This window comes from Bombina bombina, chromosome 6, assembly GCF_027579735.1.
Source record: "Bombina bombina isolate aBomBom1 chromosome 6, aBomBom1.pri, whole genome shotgun sequence".
In the NCBI taxonomy this organism is placed as follows: Eukaryota; Metazoa; Chordata; class Amphibia; order Anura; family Bombinatoridae; genus Bombina; species Bombina bombina.
Window position 1 is genome coordinate 250843680 of NC_069504.1, and position 23923 is coordinate 250867602.

General features: G+C 39.4%; 1 protein-coding gene across 1 annotated transcript in view; it reads right to left on the minus strand.

Moving 5' to 3' along the window:
- Nucleotides 1-3696: 3696 nt before the first annotated feature.
- Nucleotides 3697-23923, minus strand: part of TBC1D15 (TBC1 domain family member 15) — a 903088-nt gene continuing 882861 nt past the window's right edge. Inside the window, exon 20 of the mRNA XM_053719215.1 lies at nucleotides 3697-4844. Coding sequence (XP_053575190.1) covers nucleotides 4629-4844 — 216 coding nt within the window. The 3' untranslated portion in view covers nucleotides 3697-4628. The remainder of the gene's footprint in view (nucleotides 4845-23923) is intronic.

Below are 23923 nucleotides of genomic sequence, written 5' to 3' on the forward strand. Positions count from 1 at the left end.
GAAAAAAAACACACTTTTTCTAACTTTGACCCCCAAAATCTGTTACACATCTACAATCACCAAAAAACACCCATGCTAAATAGTTTCTAAATTTTGTCCTTAGTTTAGAAATACCCAATGTTTACATGTTTTTTGCTTTTTTTGCAAGTTATAGGGCCATAAATACAAGTAGCACTTCGCTATTTCCAAACCACTTTTTTTCAAAATTAGCGCTAGTTACATTGGAACCCTGATATCTGTCAGGAATACCTGAATATCCCTTGACATGTATATATTTTTTGTTAGAAGACAACCCAAAGTATTGATCTAGGCACATTTTGGTATATTTTATGCCACCATTTCACCGCCAAATGCGAGCAAATAAAAAAAAAACTTTACATTTTTCACAATTTTAGGTTTCTCACTGAAATTATTTACAAACAGCTTGTGCTATTATGGCACAAATTGTTGTAAAAGCTTCTTTGGGATCCCCTTTGTTCAGAAATAGCAGACTTATATGGCTTTGGCATTGATTTTTGGTAATTAGAAGGCAGCTAAATGCTGCTGCGCACCACACGTAAATTATGCCCAGCAGTGAAGCGGTTAATTAGGTAGGTTGTAGGGAGCTTGCAGGGTTAATTTTAGCTTTAGGGTAGAGATCAGCCTCCCACCTGACACATCCCCCCCCCTGATCCCTCCCAAACAGCTCTCTTCCCTCCCCCACCCCACAAATGTCCCCGCCATCTTAAGTACTGGCAGAAAGTCTGCCAGTACTAAATAAAAGGAGTTGTTTTTTTTTTTTTATAAAAAAAATAAAATATTTTAGCTGTGATGGACTCCTGCCTTAGCCCCAACCTCCATGATCCCCCCCCCCAGCTCTCTAACCCTCTCCCCTATCTAATTGCGGCCATCTTGGGTACTGGCAGCTGTCTGCCAGTACCCAATTTGCCCCAAAAACAGAAGTGTTTTTGTTCTTTTGTTTTTTTTTATGTTTTCTGTAGTGTAGCAGCCCCCCACAATACCCCTATCCCCCTCCCCTTCCCAGATCCTTTTATATTATTTTATTAAAAAATCTTCCCCCCCCCTCTTCCCTCCTCATTGGTGTCAGTGTCAGCTAATGCGTGCACATGCACGCGCACATGCACGCGCACGCACGCTCCCGGCACCCGGCGTGCACATTGCACTTCTAGGAACCGGATGCCGGGTAGCGATGGGCCGCCCACCCGCCTCCCTGTTACGCTCCCACCCACCAACGAACCGGCACCATCGCTACCGGTGCAGAGAGGGCCACAGAGTGGCTCTCTCTGCATCGGAGTCTTCTAAAAGGGTATTGCAGGATGCCTCCATATGGAGGCATCACTGCAATACCCTGAGAGCTGCTGGAAGCGATCGCTTCCAGCACTCTCTTAGACAACTGACGTACCAGGTACGTCCATTGTCATTAACTGCTTGTTAATGCATGACGTACCTGGTACGTCAGTTGTCATTAAGGGGTTAAATGCATTCTGAAAAGAGGTGGCCTTCAAGGTCTATGAAATTAGCATATGAACCTCCTAGGTTAAGCTTTCAACTAAGAATACCAAAAGAACAAAGCAAAATTGGTGATAAAAGTAAATTGGAAAATTGTTTAAAATTACATGCCCTATCTGAATCATGAAAGTTTATTGTAGACTAGACTGTCCCTTTAAAGGACCAGTCAACACAGTAGATTTGCATAGTCAACAAATGCAAGATAACAAGACAATGCAATATCACTTAGTCTGAACTTCAAATGAGTAGTAGAATTTTTTCAGACAATTTTAAAAGTTATGTCTTTTTCCACTCCCACTGCACCATGACAGCCATCAGTCAATCACAAATGCATACACGAACCATGTGACAGCCATCAGCCATTCACAAATGCATACACACTTATTCTTGCACATGCTCAGTAGGAGCTGGTGACTCAAAAAGTTTAAATCTTAAAAGACTGTGCACATTTTGTTAATGGAAGTATATTGGAAAGTTGTTCAAAATGACATGCTCTATCTGAATAATGAAAGTTTAATTTTGATTGAGTGTCTCTTTAAGTATGCTGTCGGTCAGAACAAAATTAATTAGAACTTAACAATTTTGAAAAGACCTGGTAAGTCTACTTAAAGGCATAATAGCAGTCATAACCCTTTATGATATAAGCAACAACATGTGATGTTTGCAGATGAAATCAAGTACATGAACTGAATATGTAAAAAACAATAAATGTTATTGTGCATATAGAAACATTGCTAGCATAAAATATAATAAATGCCACATAATTGAGCTAAAGAAATAACAACAGCTTAAAAAATGAAAAGAACATACTGTAGCTTTGTAGATTTGTGTTCCAGGGCATCATAGTTTCTACAGTGACATCAGAGTCAGGATCAGAATGAGACATCTCGCAAAATGTGGCAAAAAAATAAAAATAACATTAGGCAAAATATTCAATTTCCACAATGTAACAGTTTCAGTAGAGAAAAACAAAAGCAGGCATAATAGCTTTCAAAGATCATGAAAACAGCGAGCAATAGAGGGAGAGGGATAAAATAACTAAAATTTGGCGCCAAGAATGATGCATTACGCAAAAAGAAGTAAAATATTTTTGGTGCAAAACCAACACCAGGAAATGAAACAATTTGCGATTTTGCACCAAAACAACTAGCGTCAACAAAGACGCAGGCAATTACTAAATTTGCGCCATCAAAGGGGTAACTTTACACCAAGAATTACGCAATAAAAAACAGCATTTTGCGCCCTCGCAATCCTAGATTTGCCCGCGAAAAAATGAAAGTCAAATTAGAAAAAGACTGAACCCCAGGGTAAGAAAAACTTCCCAACATGATTCCTATAATGAAACTGTTTAGACTGCAAACTGGAAATACACATAGACCTGACTCCTGGCAAATATAAGTAAAATACATATATTTAAAACTTTATATTAATACATAAAGCGCCAAACCATAGCTTACATACTTACCAAAAGAAACCCATCCACATACAGCAGATAGCCAAACCAGTACTGAAAACTATCAGCAGAGGTAATGGTATATGAGAGTATATTGTCAATTTAAAAAGGGAGGAAGGAGATGAATCCCTACGACTGATAACAGAGAACCCTTGAAAAGATTTCCAGCGAAGGAAACCATAAAACCAATAGGCGATACTCTCTTCACATCCCTCTGACAAACACTGTACTCAGAGGAATTGGGCTTTAGAATGCTTAGAAGCACTTATCATAGAAGAAATCATAAAAATCAAGCACAAACTTACTTCACCACCTCCGTAGGAGGCAAAGTTTGCAAAACTGAATTGTGGGTGTGGTGAGGGGTGTATTTATAGGCATTTAAGTTTAGGAAACTTTGCCCCCTCCTGGTAGGAATGTATATCCCAATATGTGCCACTGTACCTGGTTACATGCAGTGACTCATAGAAGCACATTTCACAATACTCTTCCTTCTGTGCTAAATAAAAAATATCCAGATCTAGAATGCTTCCATAACCTGCAAAGCCAGAATGTAAAAATATGGAGCCATGGGGGAGGAAGAGAATAGGAAGGGAAAAAAAAGCTAAAAGGCTTCTGACTAACTATGAAGTTTGATTTAAAAAAAGTGTGTGTAATTACAATCTTTATTACAAACCAAATTCAGAAATACCATCTACCTAATATGCTTCAATTGCAGTAAAATTTAATTTAGGAAATTAAAAAGAAAGTTGTATTTATTTATAAGAAACATATTTTTTGTTAAAAAATACCTACAAATGCATGTAAAAGCATACTACAAAGTGCATTCATATAAGTAAATCTGGAACTGATTAATAGAAAAAACATACATCCAATGTATTTAAGACAAACATTCATCTGAATGCTTTTTGCAGCTAAAGGGTTATCTGCCACCCGATACAAATGTAAATGAATAAATATATACTCTGAAATGGAAAGTTATTATACAGAAAAAAATTATATTTAAAATATTCAAGAACATTTATCAAAGAGCACTATAACAAAAATATTGCAACAAATCTTAAACTTCAGTAAACAGTAACATTTTTACTTTATGGAATATGATGTACCACTATAATTATTTGAATTATATGAAAATACAAAAGTAGTATACATTAAGATTTACAAAACAATTCCCAATTTTGCTTCTTTTAATGATCAAGGCTAAATCAATTTGTTTGCCAATTATAATAAAAAGAAGCAAACTCGTAATTTTAAATATAAGAAATGAAATTGCACCATGATTTAATCTCAGGTTATCCACAAATGGCACTTATTGATGGGCAGGGATACAATTAGACCATTAGTAGGAACTTAAACAGTTTACTACTTTACTCTATTTGTCGTTGTTTTAAAATGCATAAGCAAAAAAAGAATAAACTTCCCCATAAAAAGCTGTGGAATAATATATTAATACAGAATGTGTAAGGGGAAAATTATTTTGATTCAAAATTAATTTACAAGAATAAGTGGGTCATGTTGTTTTAGAAAGTTTTAATGAAAAGAAGATGCTATAGACAAAATGTTGATTTTTTGAAAATTGTAGTAATTTAAGCTTAATGTTGTATCAAGCTTCCTCATCAAGTTTTTAATGGGTTCAATTGGAATTAAGGATGACACTACTGCAATGTCAGGCAGAAGTCGGTGAGTGAACACTGTTTGGCAACGTTTGCAGGCGTGAGTTACTTCTTGTCCCACTGGCAGCATTTATAGGTGCAGTGACATTTTGAGGTGGTGTTTTTTGGCAATTATTCTTGGCAAAGTTTTCTTCACTTGCGTCTACAACAGCTGGTGTTACTGAATTGATTTTAAGGCCAAGAACTTCACAGACAGCCGGAGGCAAATCCTAGAAGAAAGATTGCATCAGAGATGTTTTTACATATAGATATTGATTAAACATATACAACAGGGTTTACACAAGAGCATGCAAATGAAGATTGTGTTATCTGATACCATCTTGGTGGGTTGGTGGATCATGCTAGTCGACACAACAATTAAAATGTAAGAAACTATGCCAAACATTACAAAAATATTTAAAATATGAAGCTATTTTTTAACGATGTTTTCTTAAACGGTTTTCAATGACTAATACATTACAGTATAAAATATAAATCTATTTCTATTCTCTAATTTGCTTCAATGTGTTGGACTTATTTGTTGAAAAGCACACCTAGGTAGGCTCAGGAACAGTAGTACATTACTGGAACTAGCTGCTGATTGGTGGTTGAGCATATATGCCTCTTGGCATTAGCTCATCCAATGTGCCCAGCTACCTCCCTGCAGTGCATTGCTGCTCCTTCAACACAGGATGACCAAAGAAGGAAGTGAATTTGATAATAGAAGTAAATCGGAGAGTTATTTAAAATAGTGTCCTCTATCTGAATCATGGATAGATTCCCTTAAAAGGACATTTCCCTTTAAAGGGCAATAAACAAAAAATAAATTTCATGCACCCCTCTAATTATGGTTGCTGCCATTTTGGAACATAGGATTCATTGCAGGTATCTGAAGGAGTGTTGGTGAACATATGCAAAAACTTTAGCACCGGAATACAGTGAAAGCTAGATTTCAACATGTAAACACCAATGACTCGAAGGAGACCGGAAATAACCTTAAAGGGACAGTCAACACCAGAATTTTTGTTGTTTTAAAAGATAGATAATCCCTTAATTACCAATTCCCCAGATTTGCATAACCAACACAGTTATAATTATACACGTTTTACCTCTGTAATTACCTTGTATCTAAGAATCAACAGACTGCCCCCTTATTTCAGTTCTTTTGACAGACTTGCATTTTAGCCAATCAGAGCTGTCTCCATGGTAAATTCACGTGCATGAGCTCAATGTTATCTATGTGAAACACGTGAACTAATGCCATCTAGTGGTGAAAAACTATCAAAATGCATTTAGATTAGAGGCGGCCTTCAAGGTCTAAGAAATTAGCATATGAACTTTCTAGGTTTAGTTTTCAACTAAGAATACCAAGAAAACAAAGCAAAATTGGTGATAAAAGTAAATTGGAAAGTTGTTTAAAATTACATGCCCTATTTGAAACATGAAAGGTTTTTTTTTGGACTTGACTCTCCCTTTAATACTATGTTTATAAAATATTTAGTATCCCTTTAATAGAACATAAATGTGCTTTAACCTTAAAGGACACATATTATTAGACATGCAGGGGTTTACTTGAGACACATAAAAGCAAATCCTAAATAGAGGAACAGACTGAATCTAATGTGCCTTTCTAGTTAAAGGGAACACACACAAATCACTAAGCAAAGGAAAGCCATGCTTGGAAGAAACACTTTTAAGTGCAGGCACGTATCTGTGCTTAGCAGAGGGAGGCATAGCAGCCATACGGTCAGTCATAGTAGAGTGGGTGTATTTCTTAAACATATGGGATAGATCTGTAGAGGTCCCTAAGGGACGGTCCTGGTGGGCAGCAGACCCAGGACCACCCTGAGATGAAGGCATCATATAAAAACCCTGTCTAGGATTAGATATAAGTTTGGCACAAGTCATCAAGCTGAATAAACATACAAGCACATCTTTGCAAAGAAAACAGAAAAATATAACGGCTAGATTACGAGTTGTGCGTTAAGGTAAAAAAGCAGCGTTAACAGGTCCTAACGCTGCCTTTTTACGTCCGCTGCTATTACGAGTCTTGCAGTATAGGTGTACCGCACACTTTTTTGGCCTTAGACGCAAACCAACTTACGTAAATTTCGTAAATGCTTTTTTCTATGGGACTTCCATAGCGCCAGTATTACGAGTTTGTTTGGGAGGCCAAAAAGTGAGCGGTACAGCCTCTACCGCCAAGATTCGTAATGCATTTTAAAGTCAGTAGTTTTACGCTACAAATCTGTAGCATAAAACTCATAACTAAAGTGCTAAAAAGTACACTAACAACCATAAACTATGTATTAACCCCTAAACCGAGACCCTCCCGCAACATAAACACTAAAATAAAAATATTAACCCCTAATCTGCCGCTCCGGACATCGCCGCCACCTACATTATACTTATTAACCCCTAATCTGCTCCCCCAACATCGCCGCCACCTACATTATACCTATTAACCCCTAATCTGCCGCCCCTAACATCACCGCCACCTACCTACATTTAATAACCCCTAATCTGCCACCCCCAATGTCGCCGCCACTATTCTAAATTTTATTAACCCTTTAAACCTAAGTCTAACCCTAACACCCCCTAACTTAAAGGATTACTTTCTGTTATAATTTTTAAGCTAAACAACTAACATATTAAAGTTAATAAACATTAATTAAAACCTACTGACCTATATTTTCTCCAAAACAAAGTTTCATAATGTTCTAAAAGTTATATCTTTTATTCGCCGATGATGTCACGTTATCCTGCCCACTATTTTCAGCACTGAGTGTTCAAAATACTTTAACTTTGTGTTTAAAGCGCCATTTTGAAACCTAGGTATTGTAAACGGATTGGTACAAAGCAAAGGATACCCATGGAGTGGATTTGGAAAACAATTAAATTTGCAGACAAGATTTCTGATATACGGTAGAGATATGTTAATGAAATGCTATTGATAAAAAGAGTATTTGGGGTAGTTAGTTAGTAACAGGCATAGAAAATATTTACTTACAGTGGCCCTTTAAATATAATTTGCCTTTTCAGGGCAATGGGGAGCTTAGGTTTTTTTAGTTAGGGTTTTATTTGGGGGGTTGGTTGTGTGGGTGGTGCTTTTACTGTTGGGGGGGTTGTTTGTATTTCTTTTTCAGGTAAAAGAGCTGATTTCTTTGGGGCAATGCCCCGCAAAAGGCCTTTTTTTTTTTCAAAAATATTTTTATTTTGTAAATTATGAACATTGTACATATGCATTTGATATTGTTACAGAGTTGCATACATTTACCGCTATAAAGGCTGCACGCACACAGCACGGCTGACATGTAGTTAACAGAGAAACAATGCGTACATAGAAATAACATAAAAAAAACAAAACAAAACACACTGTGCTGCCCACCCCATAAATCTATACATATATCGTATATATTAATTCAATACCCAACATCTCGGTCTTAGATACATGAAGAGAATCACTATGACCTTTCACTGTAAAGCCCCAGTCCTTCTAAATCCCTTTTACCCTTCCAATGTACCACACTCCACCCCTCTGCCAATACACTAGGTCACCCATTTAAACACTCTGCATGTAGTAATTGTTTTAATGTCAAGTACCAAACTTATCTTTTAAATAATCTTCCCATATTATCTTAATTTGTAGATATCTATCTAACTTGCGCTGTTTGAGATAATGGTATTCCCTCCAGTGAGATAGAGTGATTACATTCTTGTACCCATTGAGATATAGTCGGAACATTGGAGCTTTTCCAATTCTTGGCTATTAATAACTTAATACTATTACTAGCAATATTAAATAATTTGGTCTGCTCTACCGTGAATTTTTTAGGGGTGATGTGAAATAGCCAGAGGGCTGGGTCCAGCGGTAAATTCCTATCTAGTAGCTTTGATGTTTCCTTTGTGATTTTTTCCCATACAGGCATTATGTTAGGGCATTGCCACCAAATATGTGCCATATGGCCAACATGGATTTGACATCTCCAGCAAATGTTAGAAGTGTTACTGAAAATTTTCTTACTGCGTGATGGGGTAAGATACCACCTGTGTAGTAGCTTCATATTTAATTCCAGGAGTTTACTAGATGTGGCAGATTTCTTAATTGCTGTAAATATCTTAGATGCATCAATATGGGAAAACTGCACTCCTAACTCTTCCCCCCATTTATTTATGAAGTGAGGTATATGGCCTGGTGCATTCTGTTTCAATAGTACATAAATAATGGACAGTGCGTGTCTTGTAGGAGACGTCTTATGACATAAGGATTCAAAGGCTGTCAGAGGTCTCAGAATGTTCCTCTTATGTGGGTGTCCTGATAGATAATTATAGCATTGCATATAAAAATACCAGTTTCTAAATCAGTTGAAACCTCTCTCAATTAGGGTAGCCCTATCATGTAACTGGGTTTCATTCCCCAGATGGCATATCATCAACACCCTATCCTGTTGCATGTCACCCTTTATCATGGATAATTGGCCTGGGGAAAATTCCTTGTTGGAGATAAAAGAGGTAAGTGGTGAGTATGTAGAGGAGATGTTAGGAAACTCAACAAGGATTCTATCCCAAATCAACATAGTCTCCTGAACCGTGTGAGGTAAGTCTGTGTTGGGCCTATAACCGCCGGTGTCCAGCACCGTGTACCGAGGTGTGAGCAAACCGCTATATCATGTTCAAGACGTACACAAATTTTATGTTTGAAATTGGTGTACCAGTCTACTATTCTCTGTAAATGTGTTGCCTTCCAGTATGAAACCAGGTCAGGAACTCCGAGCCACCGTTTGTCAATCGTCTGACACATGTCTTTTCTATTTATCCTCGCGTGCCGCTTATTCCATATAAATTCAAATTTTTTTATTTATAGGGATGTAAGATATGTTGGTGGGAGGGCTATGGGTAGTGTCTGTATTATATACAATATCTTTGGGAGTATACTCATTTTCGCGTTAATCCTACCCGTCCAAGTCAGAGGTTTTCTCCGCCAGGAGGACAGGGTGGCTATAACTAATGACTGGAGTGGTATGAAATTGGCATCAAAGATTTCATGGACTGTAGGGGTCAGGAATATCCCTAAGTATTTAAATTTACGGTCTTGCCATCTAAATGGGCAGATCTGTTGTATGTGTTGTATGTCCTCAGCTGGAATGTTAATATTTATTATTTCCGATTTATTTTGATTGATAAGGAAGTTTGAGATTTTCCCAAATTCATCCAACTGGTGTAATAAATTTGGAATGGATTGGGTTGGCTTCGTCAGGAAGAAGAGCACATCATCCGCATATAGCAGAAGCTTGTGGTGATGTCTCTTAACTTGTACTCCCGTGATGTCAGCTATGGATCTTATTTTTAGAGCTAGAATTTCAATTACACAGGCAAATAGGAGCGGTGACAAGGGACATCCCTTCCATTGGATATCCCGAAGAGAGCTGACAGGGAGCCATTTACACGGACTCTAGCCATCGGGGATGAATACATAGCAAATACTCTATCTACAAACTACTCGCCCAGGCCAATTCTCAAAAGGACCACGCGGAGGAAACACCAGCTGACCCGGTCGAACGCTTTTTCAGCATCTGTAGACACTATTACAGTGGGGATAGAGCGGTTATTCACGTAATCAATTAAGTCAATTGCCCGCACTGTATTGTCTTTTGCTTCTCTGGTAGGTATAAAGCCTACTTGATCAGCGTGTATTAAATCTGGTAGTAAGGCGTTCAACCGGGTCACCAGTAGTTTGGCATAAATTTTTACGTCGGTGTTCAACAAAGAGATCGGTCTATAATTCTCAACCCTCGTGTGATCTTTGCCCTCTTTGGGGATCAGCGAAATATGTGCGGTTAATGAACTACTAAGAAATGGATTGGTATGAGTAACTGAGTTGAACAGGGTTAATAAGTGGGGCGCGAGTATTTTGCTATATTTCTTATAATAGTAATTGGTACTATTTTAAAGGGGGAATTAAGAGCTTCTTCTTGGGCCTGTGTGATAGTGGGTATAAATAACTCTCTAAGGAAAGAATCTATTAGGGCTGCATGAGTTGTGTCCGCATGTAAGGCCTCTGGGAGGTTGTATAGAGATTCGTAATATGTGCGGAATGCTTCGGATATATCGGAAGTAGAATAGGCTATGTCTTTGCCTGGTCTATTTATAGATAGGATATAGGACCTATTTGTTCGCCTTCTCAGCTTACGTGCTAGTAGTCTACTACACCTATTGTCGCTAACATAGGCCTAGATTTGGAGTTTTGTCGGTAACGACCCGCGTAGCTAACGCTGGCTTTTTTCTGGCCGCACCATAAAAATAACTCTGGTATTGAGAGTCCACATAAAGGCTGCGTTAGGCTCCAAAAAAGGAGAGTAGAGCATATTTAACGCAGCTTCAACTCTCGATACCAGAGTTGCTTACGCAAGCGGCCAGGCTCAAAAACGTGCTCGTGCACGATTCCCCCATAGGAAACAATGGAGCTCTTTGAGCTGAAAAAAAACTAACACCTGCAAAAAAGCTGCGTTCAGCTCCTAACGCAGCCCCATTGTTTGCTATGCAGAAACACTTCCTACGTCTGCACCTAACACTCTAACATGTACCCCGAGTCTAAACACCCCTAACCTTACACTTATTAACCGCTATTCTGCCGCCCCCGCTATCGCTGACCCCTGCATATTATTATTAACCCCTAATCTGCCGCTTCGTAAACCGCCGCTACTTACATTATCCCTATGTACCCCTAATCTGCTGCCCTAACATCGCCGACCCCTATATTATATTTATTAACCCCTAACCTGCCCCCCACAACGTCGCAGCCAGCTACCTACAATAATTAACTCCTAATCTGACGACCGCAAAGCGCCGCCACCTACGTTATACTTATGTACCCCTAATCTGCTGCCCCTAACACCGCCGACCCCTATATTATATTTATTAACCTCTAATCTGCCCCCTCAACGTCGCCTCCACCTGCCTACACTTATTAACCCCTAATCTGCCGAGCGGACCGCACCGCTATTATTATAAAGTTATTAACCCCTAATCCGCCTCACTAACCCTATAATAAATAGTATTAACCCCTAATCTGCCCTCCCTAACATCGCCGACACCTAACTTCAAACATTAACCCCTAATCTGCCGACTGGAGCTCACCGCTATTCTAATAAATGTATTAACCCCTAAAGCTAAGTCTAACCCTAACACTAACACCCCCTTAAGTTAAATATAATTTAAATCTAACGAAATTAATTAACTCTTATTAAATAAATTATTCCTATTTAAAGCTAAATACTTACCTGTAAAATAAATCATAATATAGCTACAATATAAATTATAATTATATTATAGCTATTTTAGGATTAATATTTATTTTACAGGTAACTTTGTATTTATTTTAACCAGGTACAATAGCTATTAAATAGTTAAGAACTATTTAATAGCTAAAATAGTTAAAATAATTACAAAATTACCTGTAAAATAAATCCTAACCTAAGTTACAATTAAACCTAACACTACACTATCAATAAATTTTTAAATAAACTACCTACAATTACCTACAATTAACCTAACACTACACTATCAATAAATTAATTAAATACAATTCCTACAAATAAATACAATTAAATAAACTAGCTAAAGTACAAAAAATAAAAAAGAACTAAGTTACAAAAAATAAAAAAATATTTACAAACATAAGAAAAATATTACAACAATTTAAACTAATTACACCTACTCTAAGCCTCCTAATAAAATAACAAAGCCCCCCAAAATAAAAAAATGCCCTACCCTATTCTAAATTACTAAAGTTCAAAGCTCTTTTACCTTACCAGCCCTGAACAGGGCCCTTTGCGGGGCATGCCCCAAGAAGTTCAGCTCTTTTGCCTGTAAAAAAAACATACAATACCCAAGCCCCCCAACATTACAACCCACCACCCACATACCCCTAATCTAACCCAAACCCCCTTAAATAAACCTAACACTAAGCCCCTGATCGGAACAGCCAATAGAATGCGAGCTCAATCTGATTGGCTGATTGGATCAGCCAATCGGATGGAACTTGATTCTGATTGGCTGATTCCATCCACCTGCCTACACTTATTAACCCCTAATCTGCCGAGCGGACCGCACCGCTATTATTATAAAGTTATTAACCCCTAATCCGCCTCACTAACCCTATAATAAATAGTATTAACCCCTAATCTGCCCTCCCTAACATCGCCGACACCTAACTTCAAACATTAACCCCTAATCTGCCGACTGGAGCTCACCGCTATTCTAATAAATGTATTAACCCCTAAAGCTAAGTCTAACCCTAACACTAACACCCCCCTAAGTTAAATATAATTTAAATCTAACAAAATTAATTAACTCTTATTAAATAAATTATTCCTATTTAAAGCTAAATACTTACCTGTAAAATAAATCCTAATATAGCTACAATATAAATTATAATTATATTATAGCTATTTTAGGATTAATATTTATTTTACAGGTAACTTTGTATTTATTTTAACCAGGTACAATAGCTATTAAATAGTTAAGAACTGTTTAATAGCTAAAATAGTTAAAATAATTACAAAATTACCTGTAAAATAAATCCTAACCTAAGTTACAATTAAACCTAACACTACACTATCAATAAATTTTTAAATAAACTACCTACAATTACCTACAATTAACCTAACACTACACTATCAATAAATTAATTAAATACAATTCCTACAAATAAATACAATTAAATAAACTAGCTAAAGTACAAAAAATAAAAAAGAACTAAGTTACAAAAAATAAAAAAATATTTACAAACATAAGAAAAATATTACAACAATTTTAAACTAATTACACCTACTCTAAGCCTCCTAATAAAATAACAAAGCCCCCCAAAATAAAAAAAATGCCCTACCCTATTCTAAATTACTAAAGTTCAAAGCTCTTTTACCTTACCAGCCCTGAACAGGGCCCTTTGCGGGGCATGCCCCAAGAAGTTCAGCTCTTTTGCCTGTAAAAAAAAAACATACAATACCCAAGCCCCCCAACATTACAACCCACCACCCACATACCCCTAATCTAACCCAAACCCCCTTAAATAAACCTAACACTAAGCCCCTGAAGATCTTCCTACCTTGTCTTCACCTCACCGGGTTCACCGATCTGTCCAGAAGAGCTCCTCCGATGTCCTGATCCAAGCCCAAGCGGGGGGCTGAAGAGGTCCATGATCCGGCTGAAGTCTTCATCCAAGCGGGGCAGAAGAGGTCTTCCATCCGATTGAAGTCTTCATCCAAGCGGGATCTTCTATGGTCATCCATCCGGAGCGGAGCGGCAGGATCCTGAAGACCTCCGACGCGGAACATCCATCCTGGCCGACGACTGAACGACGAATGAAGGTTCCTTTAAATGACGTCATCCAAGATGGCGTCCCTCGAATTCCGATTGGCTGATAGGATTCTATCAGCCAATCGGAATTAAGGTAGGAATATTCTGATTGGCTGATGGAATCAGCCAATCAGAATCAAGTTCCATCCGATTGGCTGATCCAATCAGCCAATCAGATTGAGCTCGCATTCTATTGGCTGTTCCGATCAGGGGCTTAGTGTTAGGTTTATTTAAGGGGGTTTGGGTTAGATTAGGGGTATGTGGGTGGTGGGTTGTAATGTTGGGGGGCTTGGGTATTGTATGTTTTTTTTTACAGGCAAAAGAGCTGAACTTCTTGGGGCATGCCCCGCAAAGGGCCCTGTTCAGGGTTGGTAAGGTAAAAGAGCTTTGAACTTTAGTAATTTAGAATAGGGTAGGGCATTTTTTTTATTTTGGGGGGCTTTGTTATTTTATTAGGGGGCTTAGAGTAGGTGTAATTAGTTTAAAATTGTTGTAATATTTTTCTTATGTTTGTAAATATTTTTTTATTTTTTGTAACTTAGTTCTTTTTTATTTTTTGTACTTTAGCTAGTTTATTTAATTGTATTTATTTGTAGGAATTGTATTTAATTAATTTATTGATAGTGTAGTGTTAGGTTAATTGTAGGTAATTGTAGGTAGTTTATTTAATTAATTTATTGATAGTGTAGTGTTAGGTTTAATTGTAACTTAGGTTAGGATTTATTTTACAGGTAATTTTGTAATTATTTTAACTATTTTAGCTATTAAATAGTTCTTAACCTGGTTAAAATAAATACAAAGTTACCTGTAAAATAAATATTAATCCTAAAATAGCTATAATATAATTATAATTTATATTGTAGCTATATTAGGATTTATTTTACAGGTAAGTATTTAGCTTTAAATAGGAATAATTTATTTAATAAGAGTTAATTAATTTCGTTAGATTTAAATTATATTTAATTTAGGGGGGTGTTAGTGTTAGGGTTAGACTTAGCTTTAGGGGTTAATACATTTATTAGAATAGCGGTGAGCTCCAGTCGGCAGATTAGGGGTTAATGTTTGAAGTTAGGTGTCAGCGATGTTAGGGAGGGCAGATTAGGGGTTAATACTATTTATTATAGGGTTAGTGAGGCGGATTAGGGATTAATAACTTTATAATAATAGCGGTGCGGTCCGCTCGGCAGATTAGGGGTTAATAAGTGTAGGCAGGTGTAGGCAGGTGGAGGCGACGTTGAGGGGGGCAGATTAGGGGTTAATAAATATAATATAGGGGTCGGCGGTGTTAGGGGCAGCAGATTAGGGGTACATAAGTATAACGTAGGTGGCGGCGCTTTGCGGTCGGCAGATTAGGGGTTAATTATTGTAGGTAGCTGGCTGCGACGTTGTGGGGGGCAAGTTAGGGGTTAATAAATATAATATAGGGGTCGGCGGTGTTAGGGGCAGCAGATTAGGGGTACATAAGTATAACGTAGGTGGCGGTCGGCAGATTAGGGGTTAAAAAAATTTAATCGAGTGTCGGCGATGTGGGGGGACCTCGGTTTAGGGGTACATAGGTAGTTTATGGGTGTTAGTGTACTTTAGAGTACAGTAGTTAAGAGCTTTATAAACCGGCGTTAGCCCAGAAAGCTCTTAACTACTGACTTTTTTCCGGCGGCTGGAGTTTTGTCGTTAGAGTTCTAACGCTCACTTCAGACACGACTCTAAATACCGGAGTTAGAAAAAATCCCATTGAAAAGATAGGATACGCAATTTACGTAAGGGGATCTGCGGTATGGAAAAGTCGCGGCTGAAAAGTGAGCGTTAGACCCTATTTTGAGTGACTCCAAATACCGGAGGTAGCCTAAAACCAGCGTTAGGAGCCTCTAACGCTGGTTTTCACGGCTAACGCCAAACTCCAAATCTAGGCCATAGTGATATTGTTGCAGCTTGAGTGCAAGTTGCTTACAGTCTCTATCTAATAATGTATTGACTCTCTCTCTAAGTGTCTGTAGTTCCTTTTTCAGAGTTTCGTCTGTAGGTAAGACCTTAAGTTTCTCCTCAACTATAGTGATAGCAGTCAGTGCGCTCTGAAGTGCAGAGCGTTGTTGTTTGTGGTTATGGGACTGCATGCTAATAAGTCCCCCCTAATTGTACTCTTGTGAGCCTCCCAAATAAGTCTAAAGTTAGGTATAGAGGAAATGTTTAAGTTAAAATATTCCTGTAGTCTGGTCTCAATTTTTTCTAGGTAAAGTGGATGGTCCAATAAATCATTATTTAATTTCCATACAAACATGGAGTGTGGTGCAGACAACCACTCAACTGCACAACTCACCATTGAGTGATCCGTCCAGCCTGTAGGCGATATTTTTGATCTAGTTGCCAGGGATAAACAAGATACATCCAGAAATATATAATCAATACGGGAGAAGCGGGAGTAGGGGAAGGAAAAGAACGTGTATTGACGGTCTAACATGTGATGTAGCCTCCAGACATCATGTATCGCTAAATCTCTAATGTGTTGCTTGACTCTATATAAAACTCTATTTGGTGTCAAGGAAAGTCCTGTTGAAGTGTCTAAGGCAGTGTTAAGAGAAACGTTAAGGCCTCCTCCCAGTATCAATAAGCCTCTTTTGGTCTCCAAAAAGATGTCAGATAAGCGTTTAAAAAAGTGGTCTTGCTGGACATTGGGGGCGGAGACACAGGCCAGCGTGACCATTGTATTATATAGTTTGCCAACTATTATCAAATACCTACCCTCCCGGTCTTGTGTTAAATTAAATAAAGTAAAAGGATTATCCTTTCTTATTAATATTCCTAGTCCGTTAGTTTTATTATGGTTAGATGCATAAAATGTCTCCCCAAATTTATACTTAAACGTTTTGGGCTCTTTCTTATGTATGAAGTGGGTGTATTGTATTAAAATTATATCCCCTTTATTATCTTTAAAGTCCTTAAGAGCTATATTCCTCTTACTTGGGGAATTAAGGGCTTTTGCATTGATTGTTTTTATATTTAACACGTTGTTATCAGGAGTCATGAGTTATCAGTGTAAAAAAAAGAAATCGGTCAACACAGGATTCAATATAAATCATAAGAGTACAACACATAACATCAGGCATTGTATACAGTATAAATTGTATCAGTGGGTGGTCATTCATGTGTGTGAAAGTGAGTAAGCAAGCACAGTGTGTTACAGAAAAGGAAACAACAACAAAAACAACATAGTTAAAGAACAGATAACTATTAGTAAAAATGAAAACATTATTGGGGGAAATTAGAGATAGTCCCCCCAACACAACTATTATAATAAATGAATAAGGGTCGGCCGGGTACTTGGACCCAGATATCTGCAAGGTTATTTAATGGCCACATTTAAATGGGGGCATGTGGGCCCCTATGCCTAAACCCAATTAGTACACGCCTATATTAAATAAACCATGCAACTCAACAGAACAATGAGACAATGTGTCCAAACATTTGTATAGGCGTATATATGCCTTCATCGGTCTCTATAGCCCGTCCATACTTTAGAATATGCCCCTAGATGGGGCGTTCTCCTCTTATCGGAGAGCAACCCTTGGTATCTAATCCCACAGGGAATAAGCAAAAACAGGTAAGCAAATTGACAGTGTCTATATAGATCTCACCCAACCATGGAAACTGGAAGCAGGTTAAGTCTCACATCTTTATCTCACGATTTCAGGCTGTTCCTCCTTTTCTTATGCACCACTTTGTGCCAATGTGTCCCTGCTGTGAGTTGCAACTTTGATGCCACATCCTCAGGTGAGCTCTCAAGTGGATGAGGTGGTTGTAATGACAGACCCAGTCCTTTGGAGAAGGATTCCAGGTCCTGTGGCCCTCTATAGGTGTGAGTGTTCCCTTTGTTAACCACCACTAGGCTGAATGGGAACCCCCAGCGATATTTAATGTTCTTCTCTTGGAGCACAGTGGTGATGAACCGGACATCTCTTCTGCGTTGTAGGGTACTTGAGCACAGATCTGGGTAGATTTGCAGTGAATGGTCCAGATATGATATCTTTCTTATTTGTCTCGCTTTGGACCAGATTTCTGTTCTGTCTGTAAATCTCAGAAATTTAAGAATGACATCTCTGGGGGGAGCGCCTGTAGGTGGAGGTGGCCGCAGAGCACGGTGAACCCTCTCCAGTTCCATATCTGGTACATCTGTCGCCCCCAAGATTTGTTGAAATAAATTCTGTAGGTATTCCCTGAGATCAGAGCTCTTTATTGTTTCCGGGATGCCCCGCACCCTAAGATTAGACCTCCTACAACGATTTTCGAGATCCTCAATTTTGTCTTGTAAGGACTCTATTTGTGAGGCTTGAACATTTGCGTGAGTATCAAGGGCTCCTATAATTTCACTGATAGTAGTTTGAGTGTCCTCCACCTCCTCCACCCTATTTCCCAATACGTTAATGTCTTTTCTCATAGATGTGAGTTCTGTAGTTATCAGAGACTTTAAAGAGGCAAAATCTTCCTTTGATGGCAGGTTAGCAATATCCGGTTTTAGTTGGGAGATTTATGCAGCAGTTGCTTGCGTGTCTATAGTGTTAGGCAAATCCATGAGGGACTCAACAGGTACTGCTGTTTGAGACACAGAATTGTTAATTGTATCTGGAAGCTGAAAAAATGTGCTCACTGAAACTGGTGCGTCAGATTGGTTTTTAGAAAGCTTTTCCCCTTTAGTTAGACGTCTGGCTGCCATATTTTGTGGTTAAGAGGTTAATGCTGACACCCAGCAATATTGCATGTCTTTTTACACTTGCAACAGGAGGAGAAAAGATAAAATGAAAATGTGGAGTAAAGCTTCTAGTGCAGAAAGTTCTGCTCCCATATATATTGTACTGCCTTTGTGTTATATATTAAATGTGGTCTACATGAGGCACATTAGATTTATGCTATACCCCTACATCATCTTTCCGTTTACAGTCATTCAATTGCGCAGTGAGAGGGGGCATCAACAGCTGCAGCAGTGTTTGTGGTGCGTGGCGAACCCTAAAGGGTTAATGAGTGAAATCAGGGTCTCTGAGTCAGGATATAGGACCTATTTTTCTCATAGGCATCTTATCTACCTTACCCCAGATCAACAGCAACATCCGGGATACGTCTGTTTAACTTAGTTGCATGGTCTGTTCACGGCCTTTCTAAGATGGCGGCGGTCATCTGTCACTGTGGCTTTAGTGAAGGCTCAGGATGTCGGCATTCCGTTCCGGAAAGTGTCCCCACGCTGTTATGCACAGATGGGTCACTTTTGGTGCATGTGCGTGGCGTAGAAATGTCTCTGGGTCCTTTCTCCAAGACGGAGCTAAATCACCTTGCGGCCATTTGCCTGCATGGCTGAGCTCCGCCCCCGCAAAAGGCCCTTTTAACGGCTATACTGAGCTACAGATGGCCGGGGAATGGAATGAAGAGCTCGGCAAGTAGTTTTAATTTTCTGACCTCCTTCAGAAATATTTTCATTTCTTTTAGAGTCCCTAGGAAGGGAACCCTTGTGAGAGGGGAAAGAGAACTCTTTTTGATGTTCACCTTCCACCCATGAGACCTCAGAAAGGCCAATACAATCTCTGTGTGAGACTTGGCTCTTTGGAAAGACGGCGCCTGAATTAAGATGTTGTCTAGGTAAGGCGCCACTGCTATGCCCCGCGGTCTTATAACCGCCAGGAGGGACCCTAGCACCTTTGTTAAAATTCTGGGAGCAGTGGCTAAGCCGAAGGGAAGAGCCACAAACTAGTAATGCTTGTCCAGAAAAGCGAACCTGAGAAACTGGTGATGATCTTTGTGGATAGGAATGTGTAGGTATGCATCCTTTAGATCCACGGTAGTCATATATTGACCTTCCTGGATCATTGGTAAGATTGTCCGAATGGTCTCCATTTTGAATGATGGGACTCTGAGGAATCTGTTTAGAATTTTTAGATCCAGGATGGGTCTGAAAGTTCCCTTTTTTTGGGGAACCACAAACAGGTTTGAGTAAAAACCCAACCCTTGTTCCGCAATTGGAACTGGGGGGATCACTCCCATTGTATGTAGATCTTCTACACAGCGTAAAAACGCCTCTTTCTTTGTCTGATCTGTAGACAGACGAGAAATGTGGAACCTTCCCCTTGGAGGAGAGTCCTTGAATTCTAGAAGATATCCCTGGGATACAATCTCTAATGCCCAAGGATCGTGTACATCTCTTGCCCAGGCCTGAGCAAAGAGAGAGAGTCTGCCCCCTACTAGATCCGGTCCCGGATCGGGAGCTACCCCTTCATGCTGTCTTGGTGGCAGCTGCAGGCTTTTTGGCCTGTTTACCCTTATTCCAGCCCTGGTAAGGTTTCCAGGTTGCCTTGGGCTGTGAAGTGTTACCCTCTTGCTTTGCAGCCGGAGAGGATGAAGCGGGGCCGCTCCTGAAATTACGAAAGGAACGACAATTAGCTTTGTTCTTTGTCTTAAAGGGCTTGTCCTGAGGGAGAGCATGGCCTTTTCCCCCGGTGATTTCTGAAATAATCTCTTTCAATTCAGGCCCGAAGAGGGTCTTTCCTTTGAAAGGGATGTTCAAAAGCTTGGATTTAGACGAAACATCGGCCGACCAGGACTTTAGCCATAGTGCCCTGCGCGCCAAAATGGCAAAACCTGAATTTTTTGCAGCTAACTTAGCTATTTGGAAAGCGGCGTCAGTGATAAAAGAATTAGCTAGCTTTAGAGCCTTAATTCTATCCATAATTTCCTCATATGAGGTCTCCGTCTGGAGCGAGTCTTCCAGCGCCTCAAACCAGAAAGCAGCTGCAGTAGTTACAGGAATAATGCAGGCAATAGGTTGGAGATGAAAACCTTGTTGAACAAAAATTTTCTTAAGTAAACCCTCTAATTTTTTATCCATAGGGTCTTTAAAAGCACAACTGTCTTCAATTGGTATGGTTGTGCGTTTAGCAAGTGAAGAAACAGCCCCCTCCACCTTAGGGACCATCTGCCACAAGTCCCGCATGGGGTCAGATATGGGGAATATTTTCTTAAAAACAGGAGGGGGAACAAAGGGGACACCTGGTCTATGCCACTCCCTAGTAACAATATCCGCAATCCTCTTAGGGACCGGAAACGCATCAGTGTAAACAGGGACCTCTAGGTACTTGTCCATTTTACACAATTTCTCTGGGACCACCAAAGGGTCGCAGTCATCCAGAGAAGCTAATACCTCCCTGAGCAAAACACGGAGGTGTTCTAGTTTAAATTTAAAAGCCAATGTATCTGAATCTGTCTGAGGAGGAACCCTTCCTGAATCAGAGACTTCTCCCTCAGACATCAAATCCCTCGCTCCCACTTCAGAGCGTTGTGAGGGTATATCGGATACAGCTACCAAAGCGTCAGAATGCTCATAATCTGTTCTTAAAACGGAGCTATCACGCTTTGCAGGTAACACGGGCAGTTTAGATAAGAAAACTGCAAGAGAATTAACCATGACTGCCGCTAATTCTTGTAATGTAAAAGGGTTAGACGCACTAGAGGTACTAGGCGTCGCTTGAGCGGGCGTAACTGGTTGTGACACTTGGGGAGAGGCAGCCGGGCTACCCTCGTTACCTTCAGTCTGAGAATCATCTTGGGCCACATTCTTAAGTGCAACAATATGATCTTTAAAGTGTATAGACATATCAGTACAAGTGGGACACATTCTGAGAGGGGGTTCCACCATGGCTTCTAAACACATTGAACAAGGATTTTCCTTGGTGTCAGACATGTTTAACAGACTAGTAGTATACACAAATAGGCTTGGAAATCACTTTAATCAAATAAAAAACACAATTTGAAAAAACGTTACTGTGCCTTTAAGAGATAAAAAAAGGCACACAATTTTGCAAAACAGTGAAAAATGCAGTAATCCTTTTGAAATTTTCACAGTATGTACCTAAAGCCTTAGTAAGATTGCACCACTAGTAGCAAAACGATTAACCCCTTAATGCCCAAACCGGAGCAGCCTAAAGCCAACACCCGGTTAAAATTACTACAGCACCTTGCCACAGCACTGCTGTGGCCCTACCTGCCCTTAGGGACCAGATTTGGGGGAATATATCTTACTTTAGGCACTCAAACAGCAGCAGGACCCTCCATGTGAAGCAGCATGAACTTCTATGCAATTCTAACTGCGCATCTGAGGCGCAAAATTAGGCCCCTCCCACTCTACTCCGGAGCTGTAGGGCCTAAGAAATCACTCCAAAGTGAATAAAAAATAGCCATGTGGGTAATAACCCCAGAAAAAAACCAAAAGGACTTTCAAAGTGTCTTTTTTCCTAAAAAAACAATCGACTGCCCTGAATTAGTGTCAACCAGCATAATTAGCCCTGTTATGTAAGCATTCAATTCCTTACTAAGTCTCTGAACATAGCTTACCCTCCCCTCATGGGGATATTGTCAGTCTCTTCTAGCATTATCTCAGTCTTGTCTATAAATAAATGACTGAACATACCTTATTGCGGTTCCCCTGCAAACTGTTCCCCCCCAACTGAAGTTTTCTGGTACTCCTCAGTCCTGTGTGGGAACAGCAGTGGATTTTAGTTACAACATGCTAAAATCATTTTCCTCTCAGCAGAAATCTTCATCACTTTTCTGCTAGAGAGTAAATAGTACAAACCGGTACCATTTAAAATAAACTTTTGATTGAAGATAGTAAAAACTACAATTCTAACACCACATTGACTTTACCCTCCCGAGAGAGACCCTAGTGCTTAGAGCCGGCAAAGAGAATGACTGGGGGGGTGGAACTAGAGGGGGAGCTATATGGACAGCTCTGCTGTGTGCTTTCTTTGCCACTTCCTGTAGGGAAGGAGAATATCCCACAAGTAAAGGATGAATCCGTGGACTGGATACACCTTACAAGAGAAATTATATTTAAGTTAGGGGGTGTTAGGGTTAGATTTTGGTTTAGGGGTTAATAAATTTAGAATAGTGGTGGTGACGTTGGGGGTGGCAGATTAGGGGTTAATAAATGTAGGTAGGTTTTGATGACATTGGGGGAGGGAGATTAGGGGTTAATAAAAATAATGTAGGTGTGGGCGATGTTGGGGGCAGCAGATTAGGGTTAATAAGTATATTGTAGGTGGCAACGATGTCGGGGACGGCAGATTAGGGGTTAATAAGTATAATGTAGTATCGGCGATGTCGGGGGCGGCAGATTAGGGGTTAATAAGTGTAAGATTAGGGGTGTTAAGATAGGAATCAATGGGGCTGCGTTACTGAGTTTTAACGCTGCCATTTGGCAGGTGTTAGACTTTTTCTCAGTCGACTCTCCCCATTGATGTCTATGGGGAAATTGTGCACAAGCACGTATAACCAGCTCACCGCTCACTTAAGCAGCGCTGGTATTGGAGTGTAGTGTGGAGCGCAATGTTTCTCTATGCTCACTTCTTGTCTGCTAACGCCGGGTTGATAAAAACCTGTAATACCAGCGCTGCAGGGAAGTGAGCGGTGAGAATAAACTGCAAGTTAGCAACGCACAGCTCATAACGCAAAACTCGTAATCTAGACGTATGTGTTTTTGTGATAAGTAGATCTGTCCTACAATACTCCAGTTGATGGTCCAGGGGACTTGAATTACACTAATTTGCTCCATAATTTGTGAAAAAGTAAGGTAAAAGAAGCAAAGTATGGCACAGATTTTAACTGTAGAGTTTCCTCAGGGGAGAAAACTAAGCATACAATAATCCCAGCACAAATAAATGACAAACTGGCCAAATAAATTCACAAGCATTTTATATAATGCAAGGAAATAAAGCCCTCAAATGCTGTATACTATTCTCACCACCTCGCCATACAATCAATGGTCGGTCCACAGCACTATAAGTTAAAAGTTCACTTTATTAGAAACAGTATAGAACGAAAAAAGTGAAGTTTCAGGGATGCCCCCTTAAAGGGCCACTAAACCCTACATTTTTCTTTCATGATTCAGATAGAGAATACAATTTTAAACAACATTCCAATT